At 42.0% G+C, this 20,964-nt stretch overlaps 1 protein-coding gene across 1 annotated transcript in view; it reads left to right on the top strand.

Moving 5' to 3' along the window:
* The window catches only part of TAF1B (TATA-box binding protein associated factor, RNA polymerase I subunit B), a 68,800-nt gene extending 53,972 nt beyond the window's left edge, over positions 1–14,828 (top strand). The window contains 6 exon segments of the mRNA XM_059132683.1: positions 732–909; positions 1,466–1,512; positions 3,135–3,225; positions 7,491–7,561; positions 8,319–8,541; positions 14,384–14,828. Coding sequence (XP_058988666.1) covers positions 732–909; positions 1,466–1,512; positions 3,135–3,225; positions 7,491–7,561; positions 8,319–8,541; positions 14,384–14,579 — 806 coding nt within the window. The 3' untranslated portion in view covers positions 14,580–14,828.
* Positions 14,829–20,964: the final 6,136 nt, after the last annotated feature.

The following is a 20,964-nucleotide window of genomic DNA, read 5'->3' as shown; positions in this document are numbered from 1 at the left end:
ACTTAAAAATAGAATATTGTACATCTTGGGTACTTAGATTAGTGAGTAAAGAAATTTGCTTAGTAATTGAGAGTTTTCGAAGTATATTCACTTAATCTTTTTTAATTTCAGTTTATCCTCCCACAGCTCATTTTACAAATGAAGAAACTGAGGTTAAGTGACTAATGCAGAGTCACAAAGCTAATGATTGGAAAACCTAAATATATAGGCCCTGGCTAGGCTTTCTGGTGCCAAGTGCCACATTATTGAGCTTTGAATAATAGAGGCTAAGCCGACCATATGATTTCCTTGGGAAAGCAGTGCCTCAAGTTTAATGTGCGCAGAGGCTCCTAGGGTGCCAGCCAGCGGGTTAGTGTGCACTCCTAGAGAAGCTCTCGGTCTTACAGGGGATTTTGTTTCAGGCAAGTGCAAATTGCTGTAGAACACAGACAAGGGAGTTGTAGGATACGGTAGAGAACAAGCATTTGACTGTGTGTTAGGTACCAGAATGCATCCTATACGTAATAGATGTTTTAGGAAGTCCAAATAGGAAAAGGCCTTGCCATGATTCTACCACTTGTTTTTCTGTACAGATACCATTTTTTGGTTTATTTTATTTACAAAATGTGTTCCCTCAGTTCTAGCATTATGCCGTGTTTTAGGATAATAAAGCTTATCTTACAGAGGTACACATTGGTATGGTCTAGTGAGGCAAAGAATTAATTCACATTTTACTCTTTGTTCTTCAACAGATGAAATGAATGATTTAACCTACCAAGTGGTAAAAATGACTGGGATAGGAGAAGTGGATTTTCTGACATTTGATCCTATAGCTAAAATGGCAAAAACTGTTAAATACGACATACAGGCCGTCGCTGTCATCGTCATAGTGTTGAAATTGCTCTTTTTATTGGATGACAATTTAGAATGGTGAGTGTATGTCAGTTTTATGAGGAAAAAATTATACAGTTTTTACCTAATTAGTCGGAATACAGGAATCCTTATATTATCTCAAGAGAAAATAGAGCCTCTTAGTTGCAGAACATTGACTAGTACCAATAATTACTTCCTACGTGAATTTTGACTCAGCTAGTTGTCAGAGAGTTAATTCTACCTTAGTAAGTTGTTTGTCTCATGTTGTGTTCCTATTTTTTAAGTAGATACATGTGTTCTCATTGCTTCACTGATTCCCGACATTAAATCATACAGAAATTCTAAAGAATCTTGTAGCAGTTTATCTGTATGTCTTTAGGCTCCTGGCGCTATGCGACTTCAAAGATTATTTCAGAAAGTAAACGCAACTTAAATCGTCACTTCTCCCAAACGCCAATAAACAATAGCAGTGTATAGAGTGATTGCTTCTCCATTAAAAGTTAGCATAGGTTTCAAGTGCTAGTCTATATTTTTCTTTCAGAAGAACTCAAAATTTAACTGTCTTCAAATAAGTGACTTCCAAATAAATTGACGTGCTTTATGGTTTTTCCAGGACATTGTCTAATATTGCTGAGAAATATAATGAAAAGAACAAAGAAGGTACTTAATTTTTTGTCATTCAAATTCCGAGTGATTTTAAGTGATGGATTAGAAGATACAGTAAATGTAATGTATATTTGAAAAATATACAAGTACACATAGATAAACACATGTATAAAAATTGTGCCTAATACCAGAGTTATTTCTTTTTATAATTACCTAGTTATACATCTAGGACATCTAGGCTGCTAAACTTCGGTGATTCCTTGCGATGTGTAAAGACCAGCCTGCTTTTTGATTCCTGCCTTCTCCTCCCTAGCCATGCGAGACCGAGAGCGTCCTGGCAGTTCCCTGACTGTACCATCTGTTGTGATGCCTCAGCCTTTGCTCATGCTGGTTCTTCTACCTGAAATGTTTTCCTTCCTACCCCCCAGCTCCCCCAATCCCTGCCAGATCTGCCTTTATTCTTCAAGATTCTACCTTCTCTTCACACCCACTCCTGACCTTACCACTTCCCAGATCAGAACTAATCGTTCCTGCCACAGTTGCTCCTATCCAAACATCTGTTAGAGGTTAGCACACTGAATCAGAACTGGTGCACTAAATATGTCCATCCCGGTTCGATTGCCAGTGTCTGTAGAGTGCTAAGAACAGCTGACATAGAGTAAGGCCCAACATAAATGGTAGAAGGATAGGTAGATTATAGCTTCTAGAGGCAGGGACCATATCTTTCTGTCTTTTTTAATTTTTTATTGGCTCTCTAGTGCCTAACATAGTGTCTGGCCTAAGAGCAATTCAGTGAAGTTGGGTAGGTGTATGAATTCTTAAGTGCAATTCTAGTTTCTTATTTCCTTCATTAGGATTTATAGTCATTGTTTTTTTTATCAGCTTTATTGAGGTATAATTGACATTCAAAAATTGTAAGCGATTTAAAGTGCATCTTGTGATGATTTGTACTATGTACTATGAAAGGGTTCTCTCATCTGGTTATACAGTCATCACCTCGCATTTTAATCTTGTGTGTCTGTGTGTGAACATTTAAGTCCTGTTCCCTTAGTTGATTTCCTTGCTATAATACACTGTGATTCACTACAGTCAGCATGTTTTACATTAGATTCTCAGAACTTACTTCTCTTAGAGCCAAAACTTTGTACCCTTTTACCAACCTCTCCCTATCTGCCACCCCCACCCCCAGCCCCTGGGAACTACTTTCTACTCTGTTAGAGTAGAAACTACTGTTTCTAAGAGTTTTACTTTTTTTTCAAGATTTCACATATATATTCATTGGTTTTAGGAGCTTGGATTTAGTGGTAGAAATCAATTTGTGAGTTCTTTCCAGAATACATGCTAAATACTTCTTCTACACATCGCTTTATGTCAGCTTCTACTCAGAGTGAAAGGTTGACCAAGGTGTCTTCTAATGTCCCTTGTCATACTCCCCATGTCTATAAATAAATAAATAAATTATTTTAGTATTATCTAGTTAGGGCCACAATATAGATAGGAACTCCGTGATGGACTGCTCAGGAGTCATGTTAAGGTATGGAGACAGTGACTCCATAATCCCAGAATGCTGACTTCAGAATGTTTAGTTATACCAAAGAATGAAGACTCCGGTGAATAATTTATATGGTTATAATGTCACTTATTTGGTTACTAATCATGGATTTCATTTCTTTCAGATAAGCCATGGTTTGATTTCAGAAAATGGTACCAAGTTATGAAGAAATCTATTGATGAGAAAAAACAAAAGTGGGAAGAAGCCAGGGCAAAGTATGTTGTCTCCTCTGGTTTTAAGTTTACCTGCTTGATTTCCAAGTCTGTTACCTTATATTTGAAAGCTAAAGTTTCAGCAGTTAGACTACTTAGCATTATGACATTTTTTCTAGAAAATATTAGAAAATATTAGTCCCTGTGTTCTAATCGACTTTTTTTTTTTTTTTTTTTTTTTTTTGGTGTTACTATTAGTCAGACTCCAGATTTTATTTGGATTTCATCAGTGTTTCCATTAATGACCTCTTTCCAATCCAGGATCCAATCCAGAGTACCATATTGTACTTAGTTATTAATTTGTTTAATTTGCATGAGTCATGCCTACATTTCTAATATTCTTCCTTCTTCCCTTTTTTCAAAGTTGATCATCTCCCGTCTGCTTTCCAATATTACAAAGATTACAGTTACCAGCCCGTGATGTACGTAATTGGAATATTCCCCCAAATAAAAATCCCTACAAAAATAAAAATGGAGGAAAGCACAAAAAGAGGATATTTAATTCAGTCAGTCTCATCATTTGACTTTGAACTCTCGTTCTGATGTAGGTTCGTTATGATAGAGTGGAAGGAGTGTAGCCTGTAGAGACAGACCATTCTGGGTTTGAATCCTGATTCCAGTACAGACTAGCTGTGTAACCCCGCACAAGTTACTTGATTTCTTAGCCTCAGCGCTCTGAAATTTAGTTTGCTTACAAATTTTCATAGATACTATATCTTACATAATATAGAGTATATTTCTATTGATCTCTGATTTGAACAGTTTGGTAACTGTTTTTAGAACTTGGAGTCTTTACCAGACTTTGAAGAAAAAGTTAACATCTCTGTATTTTATGTAAACTTATATTAATACTCAATTGATCAACTAATTTTATATACTTTGAGAAAAATCAAGGCTCCTAGAATTAGTTAAATTAATTTGCTTAGCCCCAGGTTCCTCATCAATGAAATAGGCGGCATAATGCCGAATTTGTGCTCTAAGAACTAAATTTTAGTTTTCACAGGTAGAACTGCATTATTTTTCCTCTACATTTAAGAGAGCTTTTATTTTATTTTTTTTTAAAGATTTTATTTATTTATTTGACACATAGAGATCACAAGTAGGCAGAGAGGCAGGCAGAGAGAGAGAGAGGAGGAAGCAGGCTCCCTGCGGAGCAGAGAGCCCGATGCGGGACTCGATCCCAGGACCCTGAGATCATGACCTGAGCTGAAGGCAGCGGCTTAACCCATTGAGCCACCCAGGCGCCCCTTAAGAGAGCTTTTAAATAGAGAAACAGACTTAGCGGGATGAATAAAGCACTGTGGGGAACAGGATCCTTGCCAAAAAGGGAAGAGGGGTGGTAGTTTCTCACTATTCAGGTTTGATACCTAACGATGAAAGAAAAGAGGTGGGGTGTGAACTTACTCTGACCGCCTGTGGGTGCCCAGGAAACTGGGTCCTTCCTCTTCTTTGTCAGAGAAGGAATGTCTCTTTGGTCTTTGGATCTCAGTGGTTACAAGAGTATCAGGAAGAACAGAAATTCATTTTGTTGCCTTAGGTTATCTTGGGAGTTCTAGCCACGAGGCCTGCCTTTTCGTGGTGCCAGCAGGGGTTGTCCTGGCTGATACCTAGAGGCTAGGTATTCAGTGGCCCTGCCACTCAGGCATCTCAGTGGTAACTAGGAATTCATTAGCTCAAGCCAAGTACCAGCTTACACCGCAGACGTGGCTGTTGGAGCCCAGATTGATATTTTAGCATTTATTTACACATCTTTGACTTACTGACTTTTAGGTACATCAGGGGAGAGTTTAATGACCAAAGAGAGTATATCTGTTTCCAAAATGGCACCTTCAGGGAGAGACCAGGGCTCAGGGAAGAGATTGTCCAGGGGATACACCACCGAGATCCTTCTGTATGGAGTAGGTGATTTGAGCTAAGCAAAAATCCCACATGTAAATCACTAATGACTAGTGCTTAGGCACAGAGACTTTGTGTGTATGGTCTGTTTCACCCTACTCCACCCCCACTGGTGACATTAATTGGTAATTTTTTCTCCTGTTACTCTGAACATCACCTTCCATGTTGTTAGATGAAAGTTTTTAAAGCATTTTCCGTAGCTAAGTATGAGTCCCTATGTAGGAGATTATGAAAACATCAGTAAACAGTAGTTGACAGTCTAATAACCACTTAAGAGGTTGCTTTGATGACTTCCAGGTGTCATGGAAGATGTTGGGAGGAACATGGAAGAAAATTTAACAGCATGGGCAGAAAATCTTTTTAGCCTTTTGGGTTGGGCAAAATCTTGTAGATATGATACCAAAAGTATGATCTATAAAAGAAAAAAATTATAAATTGGACTTCATCAAAAGAAAGAATAGCTGCTCTTCAGAAGACACTGTTAAGAGAATGAGAAGCCATACAATGGGAGAAAATATGTGCACATCCCATATCTGATAAGACATTTGTATTCAGAATAAAGAATTCTCATACAGTAAGAACACAAAAACCCAGTTTTTTAAATGGACAAAAGAAGATTGTGAAATGATACTCAACATCATTAGTTATAGGGAAATGCAGATTAAGACCACAGTAAGGTATCATTACACACCAGTTAGAATGGTCAAAAACAAAGTGAAATGAGCAAAAAAAAAAAAAAAAAAAAAAAAAAAAACTGACCGTACCTAATGTGGGGATTTAAAATGGTGCAGCCATTTTGGATGTTTGACAGTGTCTCGTAAAGTTGGACATACATTTATTACACTACCTATAGTTCGCTCTCTTACATCTTTACCCAAGTGAAATGACAGCTCCACATAAAAATCTCTGTTCGAGTGTTCGTGGTGGCTCCGTTCACAGTGGTCAAAAAGTAGCAACAACCCAAACGCCCTTCAGCTGGTAGGGGGATCAACCAAGCGGAGTTTATCTGTACGATGAAGTACTGGTCAGCAATGAAGGGAACAAACTTCTGACACATCAACAATATGAATGACTTAAATGCATTATGCTGAAAGAAAGTCTCAAAAGGTCACCTATGGTATGACTCCCTTTATGTGACTTTCTGGGAAAGGCTATAAATTGCAGCGATGGAAAAACATCAGTAGTTGCCTAAGGCCAGGGATCTGGGAGCGTGGAGAGGGATGGACTGTTAAGAGGCCTGAGAGACTTTCGGCTTGAAGGGCCAGCTCTGCGCGTTCACCCTGGTGGTCATCATAGGACTGTTGTTTGCCAGAGCCCGCGGAGCCGCACACTGAACATGATGGGTTTGTGTGTACATTATACCTGAATTTTGAATAGCTGGGAAACTGAATCCTACTGGAAAACTGGAGAGAAGGATGCAGAATTCCTGCAGAAAACTGTAGGGCTTTGTGAAGTGCCTCTGTTTTTTGTAGCTTTTGGGGAAGAGGTAGGCAAAGTAAAGTACATTTTTAAAGAAGGAGTATCTGTACAGAAGGTTATTCTAGATCACTTCTCCCATTTCCTGGGCTTATGGCCCCAAGGAAGTAATGCCCTAGTTGCCACCAGTATAGGCTTTATAAATGCATGAGAAAATCTGTCTAGGTTAGGTATTTGCAAGAGATTTTTAATAGTGGGTTTATCCACCAATTGGGATTAGACTATTTAGGAAACTTCTTCATTATTTTTTTACCTTGAGTATATTGTTACATTTATTATTTAAGAAAACAAATTAAAAAAAGATATTTGAAAGAATCACAAACCTCCTTTACCATAGGGTCCAAGGACAAGTTCTCTGATATATTTTAAATGTGGTATGTTCATTAAGATTTAGTTCACACATAATTGTGAGGAAAACAGTCATTATTAACATCGATTACATCTTTCTATCAGGAGACTGGTACCTACTGTTCACTTCGTATCCGTTACCGGATGTACCTCTGGTTTAATCCTCAGCAGAAGGGCAGCTGGGCAGCTGGGCAAGGGCAAGGAGGAACAGTTGTTTCTTAGGTGGTGGATTCCCTTTCTGAGAACAGACAGCAAGAGAATTTTACAGTGAGAGAAACCATTTCTACATTTTTGTATAATATCTTCTTCGGGACCTTGTGACATCTGGGAGTCTTTGGGGACGAGCACATCATTCTGTTGGCCAGCCGTCCCCTTCAGAGCTCCTTGCTTGCATCTGGGACGTAAGACCTGTCAGTGGGTCGTTCTAAGGCTGAGCCCTTACACGGAGTATTAGGAATTGAAGATGTTGCTTCAGAGAAACATCTCTGAAATGTGTTTAGGTCCATTTCATCTCCATCCTGCTCCAAATGTTTTTCTGCCTCATACAGATACGTGTGGAAAAGCGAAAAGCCACTCTACCACTCGTCCATTGACAGAGCAGTGGTATATAAAAGAAGAGGTAAGTTGCATTTTCTCTTAACGCCATTTAGTTATATTGTAGAAAAGCTAAATATCTTGACTTCCTGAAAAGTGAGTGTCTCAGGGCACCTGACCGGCTCAGTCTAGGGAGCCTGCGACTCTGGATCTCGGGGTTGTATTTCGAGCCCCATGTCAGGTGCAGAGATTACTTAAATAAATTTAAAAGTGTTTAAGGGATTATTTTACTTCTTCGAGTGTTCCGGTGCCCATCCAAAGAAATAATCGTCCTCCGTTAAGAAACCTCCAGAGGAATCTGTTTCAGGAACATTGTACTCTTTAAAACAGAACTTAAGTTCCCACCAAAATCTGAAATCATCCTGTATTTCTATGACTTTCAGAACTCTTTCTGTGGAGAATTGCCTATAAGGTGTCTTGTTCATTCTTTTTTTTAATTGTAAAAATACGTAAGATTTACCATTTAACTTTTTTTCCCCTTTGCTGATTTTATTTTTTTAATTTAATTTAATTGTTTTCAGTGGTCCAAGATTCGTTGTTTATACACCACACCCAGTGCTCCGTGCAGTACGTGCCCTCCTTAGTCCCCACCACTTCAACCTTTTTTAGGTCGTTCCCCAGTTCTCCTCAGCTGCTTTCCTCTCCCCCGTGTTCCCCACTTCCGTTCTCCTGGTGCATTTGTCCAACTCAGAAACCGGCGTGGTACATTGCTAACAAGTAAACCCATCTGTGGTTTACTTTAGTTTTTATTTTATTCCTTTCCTTTTTCCCTCCATTTCCAGAAATGGTGGTGAGTCTACAAAAACAGTTTAGCGCACTGACTGATTCAGCACCAACTGTTGAAAAAAAAAGTCCTTCAAGTTTTCAGTTCAACTGGACTGAAGGAGACTCTGCAGGAACCTGTTTCCATGGCCATAGCCTCCAGGGGATCCTGAAGAAGAAAGGCCAGTCACTGACAATCAAGAATTCACTCTATTGGCTTAGTACCCAGAAATTCTGTAGAAGGTATGTGATGCTTTCAGAAATATGGGATAAAAAAGTCATGAAATCTCTAGCTTGGCCTGAAGTAGTATTCTTTCCTAATTTCAAAAAGTCACATAAAATTACAGTTGACTGTATAAGAACTGGATAGGTTGGGACGCCTGGGTGGCTCAGTTGGTTGGACGACTGCCTTCGGCTCAGGTCATGATCCCGGAGTCCCGGGATCGAGTCCCGCATCGGGCTCCCAGCTCCACGGGGAGTCTGCTTCTCCCTCTGACCTTCTCCTTGCTCATGCTCTCTCTCACTGTCTCTCTCTCAAATAAATAAATAAAATCTTTTAAAAAAAAAAAAAAAAGAACTGGATAGGTTATTTGTTAGAAGACGTTGGGCTCACAATCAAGAAAATTGGAATTACACGTTGTGTCTTGTTCAAGAGTTTTAGGGATAGAAGTGTTAGCTGACCTTACTGTGGTAATCACTATATGACACACGTTGCACACTTTAAATCTAACAGATGTTATGTCCATAGTATCCTGATAAAGCTGAAAAAGGTTTTAGACTTTAAGGACTTTTTTCATTGTGCCTTTAAAATTTTTTTTTTTAAGATTTTATTTACTTATTTGACAGATCACAAGTAGGCAAAGAGGCAGGCAGAGGTTAAGGGGGGAGGGAAGCAGGCTCCCCGCTGAGCAGAGAGCCTGATGCGGGGCTCAATTCCAGACCCCAGGATCATGACCTGAGCAGAAGGCAGAGGCTTAACCCACTGAGCCACCCAGGCGCCCCATGTGCCTTTTTAATTTTATACTAATTTCATTGTATACTAATCTCAGTCTTTATCCCTAGAACCTGTTCACACAGCAGGTTCCCGTAGTGAGGAGGCCGGGCTGTGAACCAGGCCTTTGTCTGCTCTGCTGCTAGCGCCTTGTGGGCAAGTCATTTACCGTCTCGGGCAGCCGTTGTCCCCTCACGAAGCAGCGTGCGCAGACAAGCTTGGGGCAGCTCGTAGCTTTAGGTTTTCCCCATGGCACAGCCGCGTGTCCTGCTGGTCTTTCTCCTCTCGGAACCTCCGGTGGCTCCCACCTCACACAGAGTAGGATTAAAAAACCCTACGGAGCCTACAGGCCCCTGCAGTTCTCTGACCTTCCCTGCTTGCCACCTCGCCCCACGTTCTGCCTCGTTCACGCGGGCCTCCTTCGCTGTTCCTTGAACTTGCCAAGCACACGGGCCTTTGCACGTGTTGTGCCTCTCGCCTAGAATGCTCTTCCTCCTCGTGGCCACACGACCCGCTCCTGCCGGGTTTTCTTGCATCTCATGCACCGTCCTGTCCGGAACAGCAGGAACTCTCCCTCCCCCTCACACACACACCTCGCCACTCTCTATCCGCCCCCCGCCCAGCCTCTGTTTTATTTCTTACGGCTCTTGTCAGTGTGGAATAGATGAGTATATATTTGTTTTGCTTATTCGTCTGCCCCTCCACACACACAGCAGAATAGAGTAGAAGATCCTTGAGTGCCGGGCCTGGACTTTTAGTTAATGAAAAATCCCAGAGGCTCGAACAGGGCCTCGCACATAGTAGGTGCTCACTGGTTACCGTGTCGAATGAATGCACGGGAAATCGAGAATGGGGATTCAGTGAGATTGTGGCGTCTGTCACGTAGTAAATCTCAGTCCATGATAACTGCGATCATTACTCTGACTGAAACTGATTTTCTCTTGAAGACTCTCTTCTTGAGAATCAAAGCTAAGTAGAATGTAGAAAATACAATAGGAGAGAACAAAATGAAGTTATCTGAATGAAAATTTCCTACTTAACAAAAGTTCAGCTGCGCCTAGAATGACCGCAGAGTGGCACGGTCCCAGCAGCAACAAGGAAAGGCCAGAATCCAAACCCCAGGCTCCGCTCCACGTCTGAGGGGGACACATGTTCCTGCGCAGTGGTCAGCGCAGTGGCTTTTTCCGATGTTAAGATTTGATCAAAAGGAAGAGAAATGGTGGTAGTCCTGGCCGGTGAGGGGCACCGGCATGAGACCAGTAAGCTGGGAGGTAGTGTTGTGGCGCCTTCTGTCTCTCATGCTTGTGGAATTGGTCCTTGGTTAGCTGGGGAGAGCTCGTACCTTTATGCTTTTCCCATGGGGCAATCAGTGGATTTCTAGATCTTTCTAAATCTTCACGGATATAATACAGTCATAGTTACATAATACAGTTAGTCACAAATAGACCTTGTAGAGTGAGAGATGAAACAGCTGGGATTTTTTTTTCTCTGCATGAACTGTAAGACTGAAAATGACAACCTGTAGACAAAGCCTCAGTGACACCATGACTTTATGCACCAAAATTCTGTCCACCTTGCCTATTTAGACCATAGCCTAGAACTACAGAGTGGGCCAAAAAGGCTTCCACCAACCAGTAAAAATGTCACAAAGTCCTTGACTAGAGCTAATGCACTTTTCTCAGAAAGCCCCTTAGCCCCTCACTCAGGCGGCTCGCTCTGCCTTCGGGTGTGTTTCCGTCAGGCTGAGTGGTCTGCCTTCCAAACTCCTAATCATCAAACAAGTCGGAGGGAGCCTCAGAGGTGCTCTGCTGATAGTCATCTAGACAGCAGACATTAGTGCCCTGCCGTGACGAACCAGAGAGGAGCCAGCAGCAGCAGCAGAAGCAGCCGGTCTGGAGCTCATTCACGACACTGGGCAGTGGCTCCACCTAACAAACCGAGCCCGGGGGGGCCTCAGTTGTCCCGCGGCGTGACCCACAGTGCCGTGTGCATTCTCTTTGGGTTTGTGTTTCCTAGCTGCATTTTCTAATATTTTTACAGTAAAACTGAACAACTTATAATAATATAATTACACCTTATGTTTTTATACTAATTTCATTTCATCCTAATTTATACTATGCGCTTATAATTTATGCTAATAACATGTAACTTGGTTTTCAAAGATGTCCGTACAAAATAAATGTAGTGTTTTGATGCTTACAAGAGCAGACCTTCAGGTGTGCAGAGAATTGTGTTACACAGAAGGTCTCCTGTCTGAGGGTTCGAGAGATAAAGGTTGTACAGTAGAATACTTGCGAGAGCACTCAGGCTGTGAGGACTAAGCAGAGAAAGGCTGTAAGAGCACTTCAGACACGAAGAGGTCATTTATGCTTCTTATCTGAGGCAGAACGGACAGTCCCCGTGAATGTAAATGCTTCCCTAATGTTCCGCGTGCGTGTTGAAGTGCGCTTCTGGAGGAGGCCTGTCACGGACCGGTCTAAAGATCTGTCGTGGGCCCTGACTCATCAAGTGTCTGTCCCCGGCCTCCCTGAAAGGGGCAGGTGGCTCTGCGCTCCTTCCCCAAGAAGAGGGACAGCCGAGGTCCTTCAGGTTGCCATCCACAGAAAATGGAGAGGCTTTGGATGCCCTCTGCCCCCAAACACACACAGATTTGTTTGGGTCCCACAAAAATTTGATTTGAATTTGAAAATTTTTATTTTAACTAATATTTTAAACTAGAGTTTAAAAAAAAAAAAACAGTACTCAACGTATGCCAAATTTGAACATCTTTCAGACCACCAAAACTTGAACTTGTTTTGGCAGATTCATTTAATTTTGCAGGCGTACCGACTTGAGAGACTATTTTTGCATAGGTTCGAACTTTTCACAAGGAAGTTCTCATAAGGAAATTCAGATGTACCTTACACCCTGCTTTTAAATATAAACCTGTGCTTATCCCTTCCCATAAAATTATTTGTATAAACATATTCTTACAGCATCCATTTGCCACATTCATTTCTTTCCCGGTCAGAGCTCAAGGAACATCTCTTGGCTCATATGCTACTTACAGCAAAATACTTGGCAGTCACACATTATTGTACGTTCTGTTTGGTTTTGTGGCTTATAACTCTAGGATAGTTCTCTGAATCTGTGGTAAAGAATGTAATCCTTATAAAGGATTGTTAGTGATTCGACTTAAAAGTCCTTATGGGAACAAATAATTTATAAACCTTTTCTTATCTTTCTTGTGTAGAAAAAGAGCTTCCCTAAGTAAGAGAAATGATATTTTTTTACCCTTTTTGTTACGTGGTTTGTCTGGAAGACTCTCTCACGGTAGCTGAAATTGAAAAGAAAATTGCCACCTCTTGGTGGCAAGAGGCCAACCGAGTTTGTGAGAGTTTCCTGTGAATGGCTTATACTTGATTTCTGTTAAACCAATCAATGAGTAGCTGAGCCTTTTAAATGTCCTGTTAGTGAATATGGCAGGGTTTTGGCTTTATTACAGATTATTAAAGTAGTAAGATTTTAAATGAAAACAAATCAATTTTAAAGGAGTATTGCGGAGGCGAACATTTTTGAGCCCTTACCGTGTTCTGACCTTTGGATTAAGTGCTTAATATATATTTTCACTCGATACTTTTGTTCACTCTTTGAGGTAGGCAGTGTTATTTTTTCCCATTTTGTGGGTTAGAGAACCAAAGCTAGTTATCCATAGAAACAGCTATGGAGACCGAGTTTTGTGGTGCACACCTAAACTTTCTTTCAGGAACTTAGGACCATATATGTTATATAAATCCAATATCTAAAATTTGTTTACCTGTTTTTTAAAGCCTTTTACTATGGAAAATTTCAAGTATATTCAAAATTACAGAGAATAGGGCCGCCTGGGTGACTCAGTCGGTTAAGCAGCTGCCTTTGGCTCGGGTCATGATCCCAGGGTCCCCCATCGGGCTCCCTGCTCAGTGGAGAGCCTGCTTCTCCCTCTCCCTCTGCCTGCCACTCTGCGTGCATGTGCTCTCTTGCTTTCTCTCTCTCTCTCTCTCTCTGTCAAATAAATAAATAAATAAATCTTTTAAAAAGTACAATAGTATAATGAACCCCCCGTACCTGCCATTCAGCCTTAACAATTGTCAACGTGACTAGTCTTGGCTTCGCCCCTGCCGACTCACTCCTCCACCCCGCCCCCAGATTATTTGGAAGCATATCTCAGATGTCATAATATTTTTAAAAGCAAAACCATAATAAACATCGATCAGACATTAAAAAGCTAATAGTAATTCCTTAATATTACCAAATATGCAGTCAGTGTTTAGATTTTTCCATTTGCTATGAAATTTTTAATATAATTCAATCCAAATAAGGCCCATACATTGCAGGTAGCTAAGATATCCCTTAAGTGTTTTGGTTGGGAAATTCCCCTTTAATGTCTTTTTTTCTGTCCCCTTGCAGGGAAAAAATTACTTGTTGAATAATCCAGGTCTTTTGTCCTATACAATTTCCCATAGTCTGCATTTTGCTGATTATGACCTGTGATACCATTTAACATGTTTCTCTGTCCCCTGGATTGCCTGTGCCTGGTCTAGTTAGAGATGGAGTGTTAGAGATCCGTAATTAGAGATTTGGTGGTAGTTGGAGACTTGACCTTCTACTTTTAAGATAAGTGGAATTGCTTTGTAAACTCTTCTTTCTGTGATAGGTACAAGATTGTAGGCTACATTATCAAGTCTGGTGTCTTATTTTGGGTGGGATTAGGGATTATTTATTTTCTTTTGTTTTAAAACTATGCCCAGAATCTCTGCTTGTGTGCTGTTGTTTGCTCTGGGCACGGTAAAAAGAAGCAGCACATCTGGAATGGAAGGACTTCTGGGCAAGGAGTCGTGAGCGCTTGCTCGAGACCGTCTGTTACCCTGGCATGGTAGCTTCCCAGGCATGGTGCTAGCGTGTTTCCTTTCTAAAATTGCTATGCCATATTGCTCCACGTTTCCTTCCAACTCTGAGTACTGTTGTCAGTCTGACCGTATGTACATGCCAACTGGGGGTAATGTTTCAGGGATAGATGCATACATTTTAAATGGTCATTTGAAGATAACATCTTCCTTTATCTGCCCTTTCTAGCTATTGTAAACATGTGACAACCTATGAAGAATCAAATTTTTCGCTGAGCTATCAGTTCGTAATAAATCTCTTCTCCTTCTTGCTGAGAATAAAGGCCTCTTCTCTCCATGAAGAAGTGAGCTTAATTGAAAAGAGACTTTTTAAAAGAAAATACAGTAAAACGAAAAAAAAATCAAGATCCAGGAAACGGAGATAATATTGAGAAAAATGAAATATTTTTATAGTGCGAAATATTTTATAGTGATGACGATGTCAAACTATAATATTCCAGAGAATTATGGGAAATAGAATTTTATTATATATCTACACATACTTAGATTCATATATATGTAATAAATCGCTTATAAAAATGTGTGTTGGAAAATAAGTGAATTGTGTTTGAATTTATTTTTTAAATTATGAATATTCTTTGAGAAGATTAAAACAATAAGTTTCATAAGTGGTATCCAGAAATTTGAATTCTTTGTATTTTAAAGCCAAATTTGCTTTATTTCTTTTTTCTTTTTCTTTGCTTTTTTTCTTTTTCTTCTTAAAAGCTAAATTTGCTTTTAACTAGATCACTTCCTTACTCTTTATTCCCCAAAGGAAATCCCAGATGCATCAGAGATCTTAAACACCATCATCTCTTACATACACATATATTGCTTAGAAGAAAACAAGTATGGCTGCTTGGATGATCTTGGAACAGGGAAGGACTTTCTAAGCATGCCCCGAAACCAGAAGCCGAAAGGGAAAAATTGGTAATGTGACTACAAAGTCACAGGCAAATAGCAAGTAGGAAAATATATTTGTAGCATAGGACAGACAAAGGAATAATTTTTCAATGAATCAATAGCTCTTGCAAAGCAATAGGAAAAAGACAAGCTGGGCAAGGACTCTGGAAAGATAGCGTGCTGAAAAAAAGAAATACAAAGGTCAACCCCAAAAATGATACAAATTAAAATAGATTACCAAAGATATATAAAGGTTTATAATATCTGGTAAGGATATTAGAAAACCAGGCGTTCTTGTTCACAGTTGATTCATGCAACAAACACTGAGCAAGTGAGCTCCAGGAATATTCTAGGCACTGGAGACACGGCAGAAAACAAGGGCCCTGCCTTTGAGGATCTTCTCACTGGGTGGGGGCAGAGAGTAAACAAGTGGACCGGAGTTGGGCTAATGAGGTGCAAACAAAGAAAAAGCAAGGTGAGGGTGTCAGGTGGGCCCTTTTAGGAAAGGTGATTGAGGAAGGACCTGGGAGGTGACCTTGAGCGGAGATCAAGTGGGTGGGGAAGCCCCGGTGCTCTCCAGGGGAAGGTTATTCCGAGCAGAGAAACCGGGCAAAGGCTCTGAGCCAGAGTGAGCTGGATGGCGTCAAGGGATAGCAAGTTGTTCAGGGCAGCTTGAGTGAAATGGAAGAGTTCGCGTTCGGGGCCGTGGTAAGAACGTGGGCTTATATCCCAAGGGTGTCATGGGAAGCCATTAGCAATTTTTGAGCAAAAGAATGGTGTGATCTGGGCACTCTGGCTCAGTGGGTTAGGCCGCTGCCTTCAGCTCAGGTCATGATCCCACAGTCCTGGGATCGAGTCCCACATCGGGCTCTCTGCTCAGCGGGGAGCCTGCTTCCTCCTCTCTCTCTCTCTCTGCCTGCCTCTCTGCCTACTTGTGATCTCTCTGTCAAATAAATAAATAAAATCTTAAAAAAAAAAAAAAAAGAATGGTGTGATCTGGGGCGCCTGGGGGCTCAGCTGGTTCAGCGTCTGCCTTCGGCTCAGGTCATGATCCCAGGGTGCTGGAATAGAGCCCCACGTCGGGCTCCCTGCTCAGCCGGAAGCCGCCTTCGTCCTCTCCCTCTCTGCTGATCCCCCTGCTTGTGTTCTCTCGCTCTGTCAAATAAAATCTTAAAGAAAAGAAAAAACACAAAGAATGGTGTGATCAGACGCGTGTCATAAAAGGAGCACGTGCTCTGTGGTGAACAGATTGCAGGGGGAAGTGGGCAGAGGTAGCGCCCACAACAGAGGCTGCTGTTTGGTTTGGGCAAGAGGCGGTGTGCCCTGCAGAGGTGGTGATGGAAGTGCTAGGAAGGGATTAGATCCCAGAGACAGTTTACGTATGAAATAATAAGGATTTGGTGATGGGTCGGTTGTAGGGGTGAGAAATCAAAATGCCCTGATTTTTGCCCCCTGTACCATTTATTAAGATGGGCAGCTTTAATTTCCCCCATTCACCCTGTTTGGGAGGGACGTATCCTGGGTTGGCCATAGGGGAACCCAAGATTGAATGGATGAGACTGATAGCAGCGTAATCCCATATACTTCCACCTGGAAGAGGATGCAGCACACTCGCAGGGCCCGCGGGGTCACACTCGGGAACAGAGAACAAGGGACAGGGAGGCAGGCTTTGTCCTATCGGAGGGATGGAGTGACCCCTGGTTCCTGCAGGATCGTATAATTGACTTACTTGAATAATCCCATGGGCAGGCAGGAACTCCTCTGATCTTCTTAATAAGGTGCCTTCGGCTAGGGAGCCCTCTCCATGGGAGCCGAGTGGGGAGAGGAAGTCAAGTTAGGCCACTTCGGGGCCCTCACAGTTTCACCAGATGCCAAGGCCACACATGGTACCAGGCCTTGATTTTAGGCAGTCCACTACAGGGGAACTCAGAAGAGTGGGTATTGGGAAATCAGTGTTGTTTGGGCATATTGAGTTTGAGATCCCTGTTAGTCACTGGAGAGACCTCAAAATCTGAAGTTGGAGGGGCAGGGGTCAGGGCTACTGTAAATATCGGAAACATCAGAAAATAAGCACTATTTAAAAACTGTGAGGCCAGATGGGATCTCCTAGAGGGTTTGCATAGATAGAAGAGATGTCTGTGAATGCTGTTCCTGCTTCAGCAAGTTCCCTCTACTCCTGGATTGCAGAGTGGTTTGTTTTTTTTTTAATCAAATTAATGTTGGTTTTGTTTTGTTTTTCAGATGCTTTTCTTGCATTTGTGAGATGATGGTATGGTTTTTTCTTTTTTAGCCAATTAATATGGCATTTACAATATGGTTAATATGAAATTCAGTTGAGTTTCAAATGCTAAACCAGCTTTGCCTTCCTAGGATAAACCCCACTTGGTCATGATCTATCATCCTTTTTACATATTATTGAATTTGATTTGCTGAAATGTTAAGATTTTTTGTATCTATGTTCATAAGAAATGTAGCTTTCTTTCCTCCATTACCTGCAGGAAGATTTGTGGACACTTCGGTAAATATAATTCAATAAAAATGTCTTGATTATCTATCACAGTGAGGTTCTCAAAATGTGATCCTTGACCCAACAACATTGACACCCCCTGAAAACTTAACTAGAAATGGAAAATTCCAGGCCTTATCACTGACCTGCCAATTTAGAAACTCAGCATGGAGCCCAACAATGTGGAGAATCTCCCTCCCGGAGATTCTGCTGCACACCCACTAATGTGAGAACCACTGTTGGTTCTATCACATAACCGTCACGTTCAAAAACAAATGACACAGAGTGGGAAGTAAGGAATGCTTTTAGGCTGCAATTAACAGACTCCCCTCCAACTACTAAACCAGAAGTATTTTGTGGGGTTTTTTTACATAACAAAAGTTCTGGAAGTAAGTCATATCAGCTTTGGTTCAGTGGCCCAACTGTTCTTGCTTTGCCGTTCCCAGCACATTGGCCTCTAGTTCTCAGCTTGCTTCCTCATGGTCACAAGATGGATGCTGCGATTCCATACAAATGAATCCTGGTAGAAGGAGGGAACTATGACTAAACATTTTCCCAAGAGTGTCTAGAGAAAACCTTTTCTAGAAGCTCCCCGGTAGAGCTTCCTTTACATTGCATTGGCCAAATCTGCACCATCACTGGCAAAGGGGAATAGGATTACGATGACTGCTTTAGACTATCCTGATGCATTCCTACCTTCCCTAGGATTAAGGGTCTTTCTCTACTATTTGAGCAAACTTACGGTACTATTAGCAGGGAAAGGCAGAGTTGGGCGGGGGCTGTCTGTTGATAGGCAATGAACAATGTCTGCGTATGTGGTCTCTCCTTTCTAGTTCAAAGTCTCAACATCTCATATGTGCAAAATATGACGCTGTGGTATTATGAGCAAAACAATTTCTAACATCTGCTGATCGTTTGCTACCAGGGCATTTGGTTAGAAACTTTCCAACTACTGCATCCAGATTTGCTCTATCTTTTTTTTTTTTTTAAGATTTTTAAAATTTACTTGTCAGAGAGAGAGGGAAAGCCCAGGCAGGGAGAGCAGCAAGCAGAGGGAGAATAAATATTTAGCAAAATGAAAGTTGAAATCCCTATGAAGGCTGTTCCTCTCAACCAGTCTCCTTCCTAGATGGCCTTGGGTTCAAGGGTGAGATGGAGGAAGAGCCCCAACCCTATATGTGTCCTCTAGGTCCTTGCCAGGCTCTGACGCACATGTTCGTGGGTGCTGATCGCTCTGCTCGGCTCCCACTGGCTGGGGTTGTCCACAGGAACGCAGGTGCTCAGCTCCACCGGCGCCCCCATACTCGGACTGCGAGAATGAATGACGGTGTCCCTGGGCCACCTCCACTCTCTGGGTGCCGTTTCTCCTTTGCTGCAGTCCCCCACCCCGGCCCCATGGGCACAGGGCATCCAGTGGGTGGTCTCCTCAAGGTCTGTCTCTGCCTGGACACTTGCCTCAGCTCTATCTAAAGTAGAAAGGTGCCCAATGATGCAATAAGGCAGAAGTAGGCTGATGCCACGATGGTGCACGGATCGAGCCCCGGAGGAGCACAGAGGGGGAGGTGAGGGCGCAGGTGGAAGAGCCACATGGCAGAGCCGGGCTCTTGGGAGCTGTGCCCAGGTCCTGGACTGTCCCTGTGTGGAGCAGGAAGCGAATTTTTAATCTCCTTTCAGGGGAAGAAATAATTTATTGCTTCCCCTGAAAGGAGTAAAAATTCGCTATTTTGCCACCAGAGTGACTTGTAATCTTTGCGGATTTGGGTGGAATCGCTTTTATGAACAAAACTTATTTTATGTTTTTTTTTAAATTAAATTCCTTACCACTGCAGTGAAATTACAGATTAGGGGACCACCCTAAAAGGAAATAAAACCAAGTAATATTTCACATGGTCTCAGCTCCCGTAACTATTGTAATCGTATGAAAGCAGATCCTTCCAAGGCGGGGAGGGGTGAGAGCAGAATGCCATCACTTCTAGAAAATGCCATCACTTCTAGAAAAATGCCATCACTTCTAAAAAAACAGTCTTTAGATTGTTGTGTCTGTCAGTGACCAGTCTATGCTCACAGCCATGCCCATAGAGCATATATGTTCTGAAGTGGAAAGAATGTCCTGTTCTTAGTTGTCTGAGCATCAAATTTGGATCCTCAGAACCTCGTGGAAAACACAGCTGGGAAGCACACTTATTCCATACCTGCCTACCTTCCAAACCTTTTGCGTGTTTTCTCATTTACGATATCTAGATAAATCTACCCATCTACATCTGTGGCAAATAAAAGTTTGATCATAGTAGAGTAACAAAAAAACTTCTAGATTTTTAAAATTAAAAAAATTAAACAGATACGACGAGAATCTTTTCCTGTAAGAATACAGAACACTGGGGCACCTGAGTGGCTCAGTGGGTTAAGCCGCTGCCTTCGGCTCGGGTCATGATCTCAGGGTCCTGGGATCGAGTCCCGCATCGGGCTCTCTGCTCGGCGGGGAGCCTGATTCCTCCTCTCTCTCTCTCTGCCTGCCTCTCTGCCTACTTGTGATCTCTCTCTGTCAAATAAATAAATAAAATCTTAAAAAAAAAAAAAAAAAGAATACAGAACACTGGCTTAAATATGTTGTTAATCTATAAGGCTACCTCATAAATTTTTTTTTAATTTATTTAACAGAGATCACAAGTAGGCAGAGAAGCAGGTAGAGAGGGGGGGAGGTAGGATCCCCGCTGAGCAGAGAGCCCGATGCGGGGCTCCATCCCAGGACCCTGGGATCATGACCTGAGCTGAAGGCAGAGGCTTCACCCACGGAGCCACCCAGGTGCCCCCTATCTCATAAATTTTGAACATAGGTGTGGGGTTTTTTTTGTTTTTGTTTTTGTCTTTTTGCGGGGGTGGTTTTTTTAATCCTTAACAAATATGGATTTCTTCAGGCAGTTCTGAGATTCTGGCTGAGACGTGGAAGGAAGAGGAGGCCTTCCCCTGCCAACCTCGGCTCCTCTTGCATCGGGTGAACGGACATCATTGTGGAAATGGGGGGTGAGCTCGTCGGTTATGGGTAAGGAGCTGCCATGTGCTTTACCTTCCCGAAGGGGCCACAACAGGCTTGCGGTTGTCACACAGAAGTGGGACCTTCTACAGCGCAGAGGAAGGAGGAGAGCCCGGGACCAGGGCAGCTGGGGCTGAACCTTTAACCACAGACTGTCTGTAGTTTTTTGTTATCTCTTTGTTTCTGTTTTTGTTTTCCCCCTCCATTGGCACAAAGCCTAGGAGGGAAAAAGCAATATTAATTCAACCCTGTATTTATACAGAAAGCAATGCTGGTTGGGAGAGAAGGAGCATTATTTCCAAGTCTTCAGGAGAACTGAGTAGAATTTCCA

The sequence above is a fragment of the Mustela lutreola genome, chromosome 9 (assembly GCF_030435805.1).
Source record: "Mustela lutreola isolate mMusLut2 chromosome 9, mMusLut2.pri, whole genome shotgun sequence".
NCBI classification, from domain to species: Eukaryota; Metazoa; Chordata; class Mammalia; order Carnivora; family Mustelidae; genus Mustela; species Mustela lutreola.
Note: the sequence above shows the minus strand (reverse complement) of the source record. Positions and strands in the feature narration are given on the sequence as shown.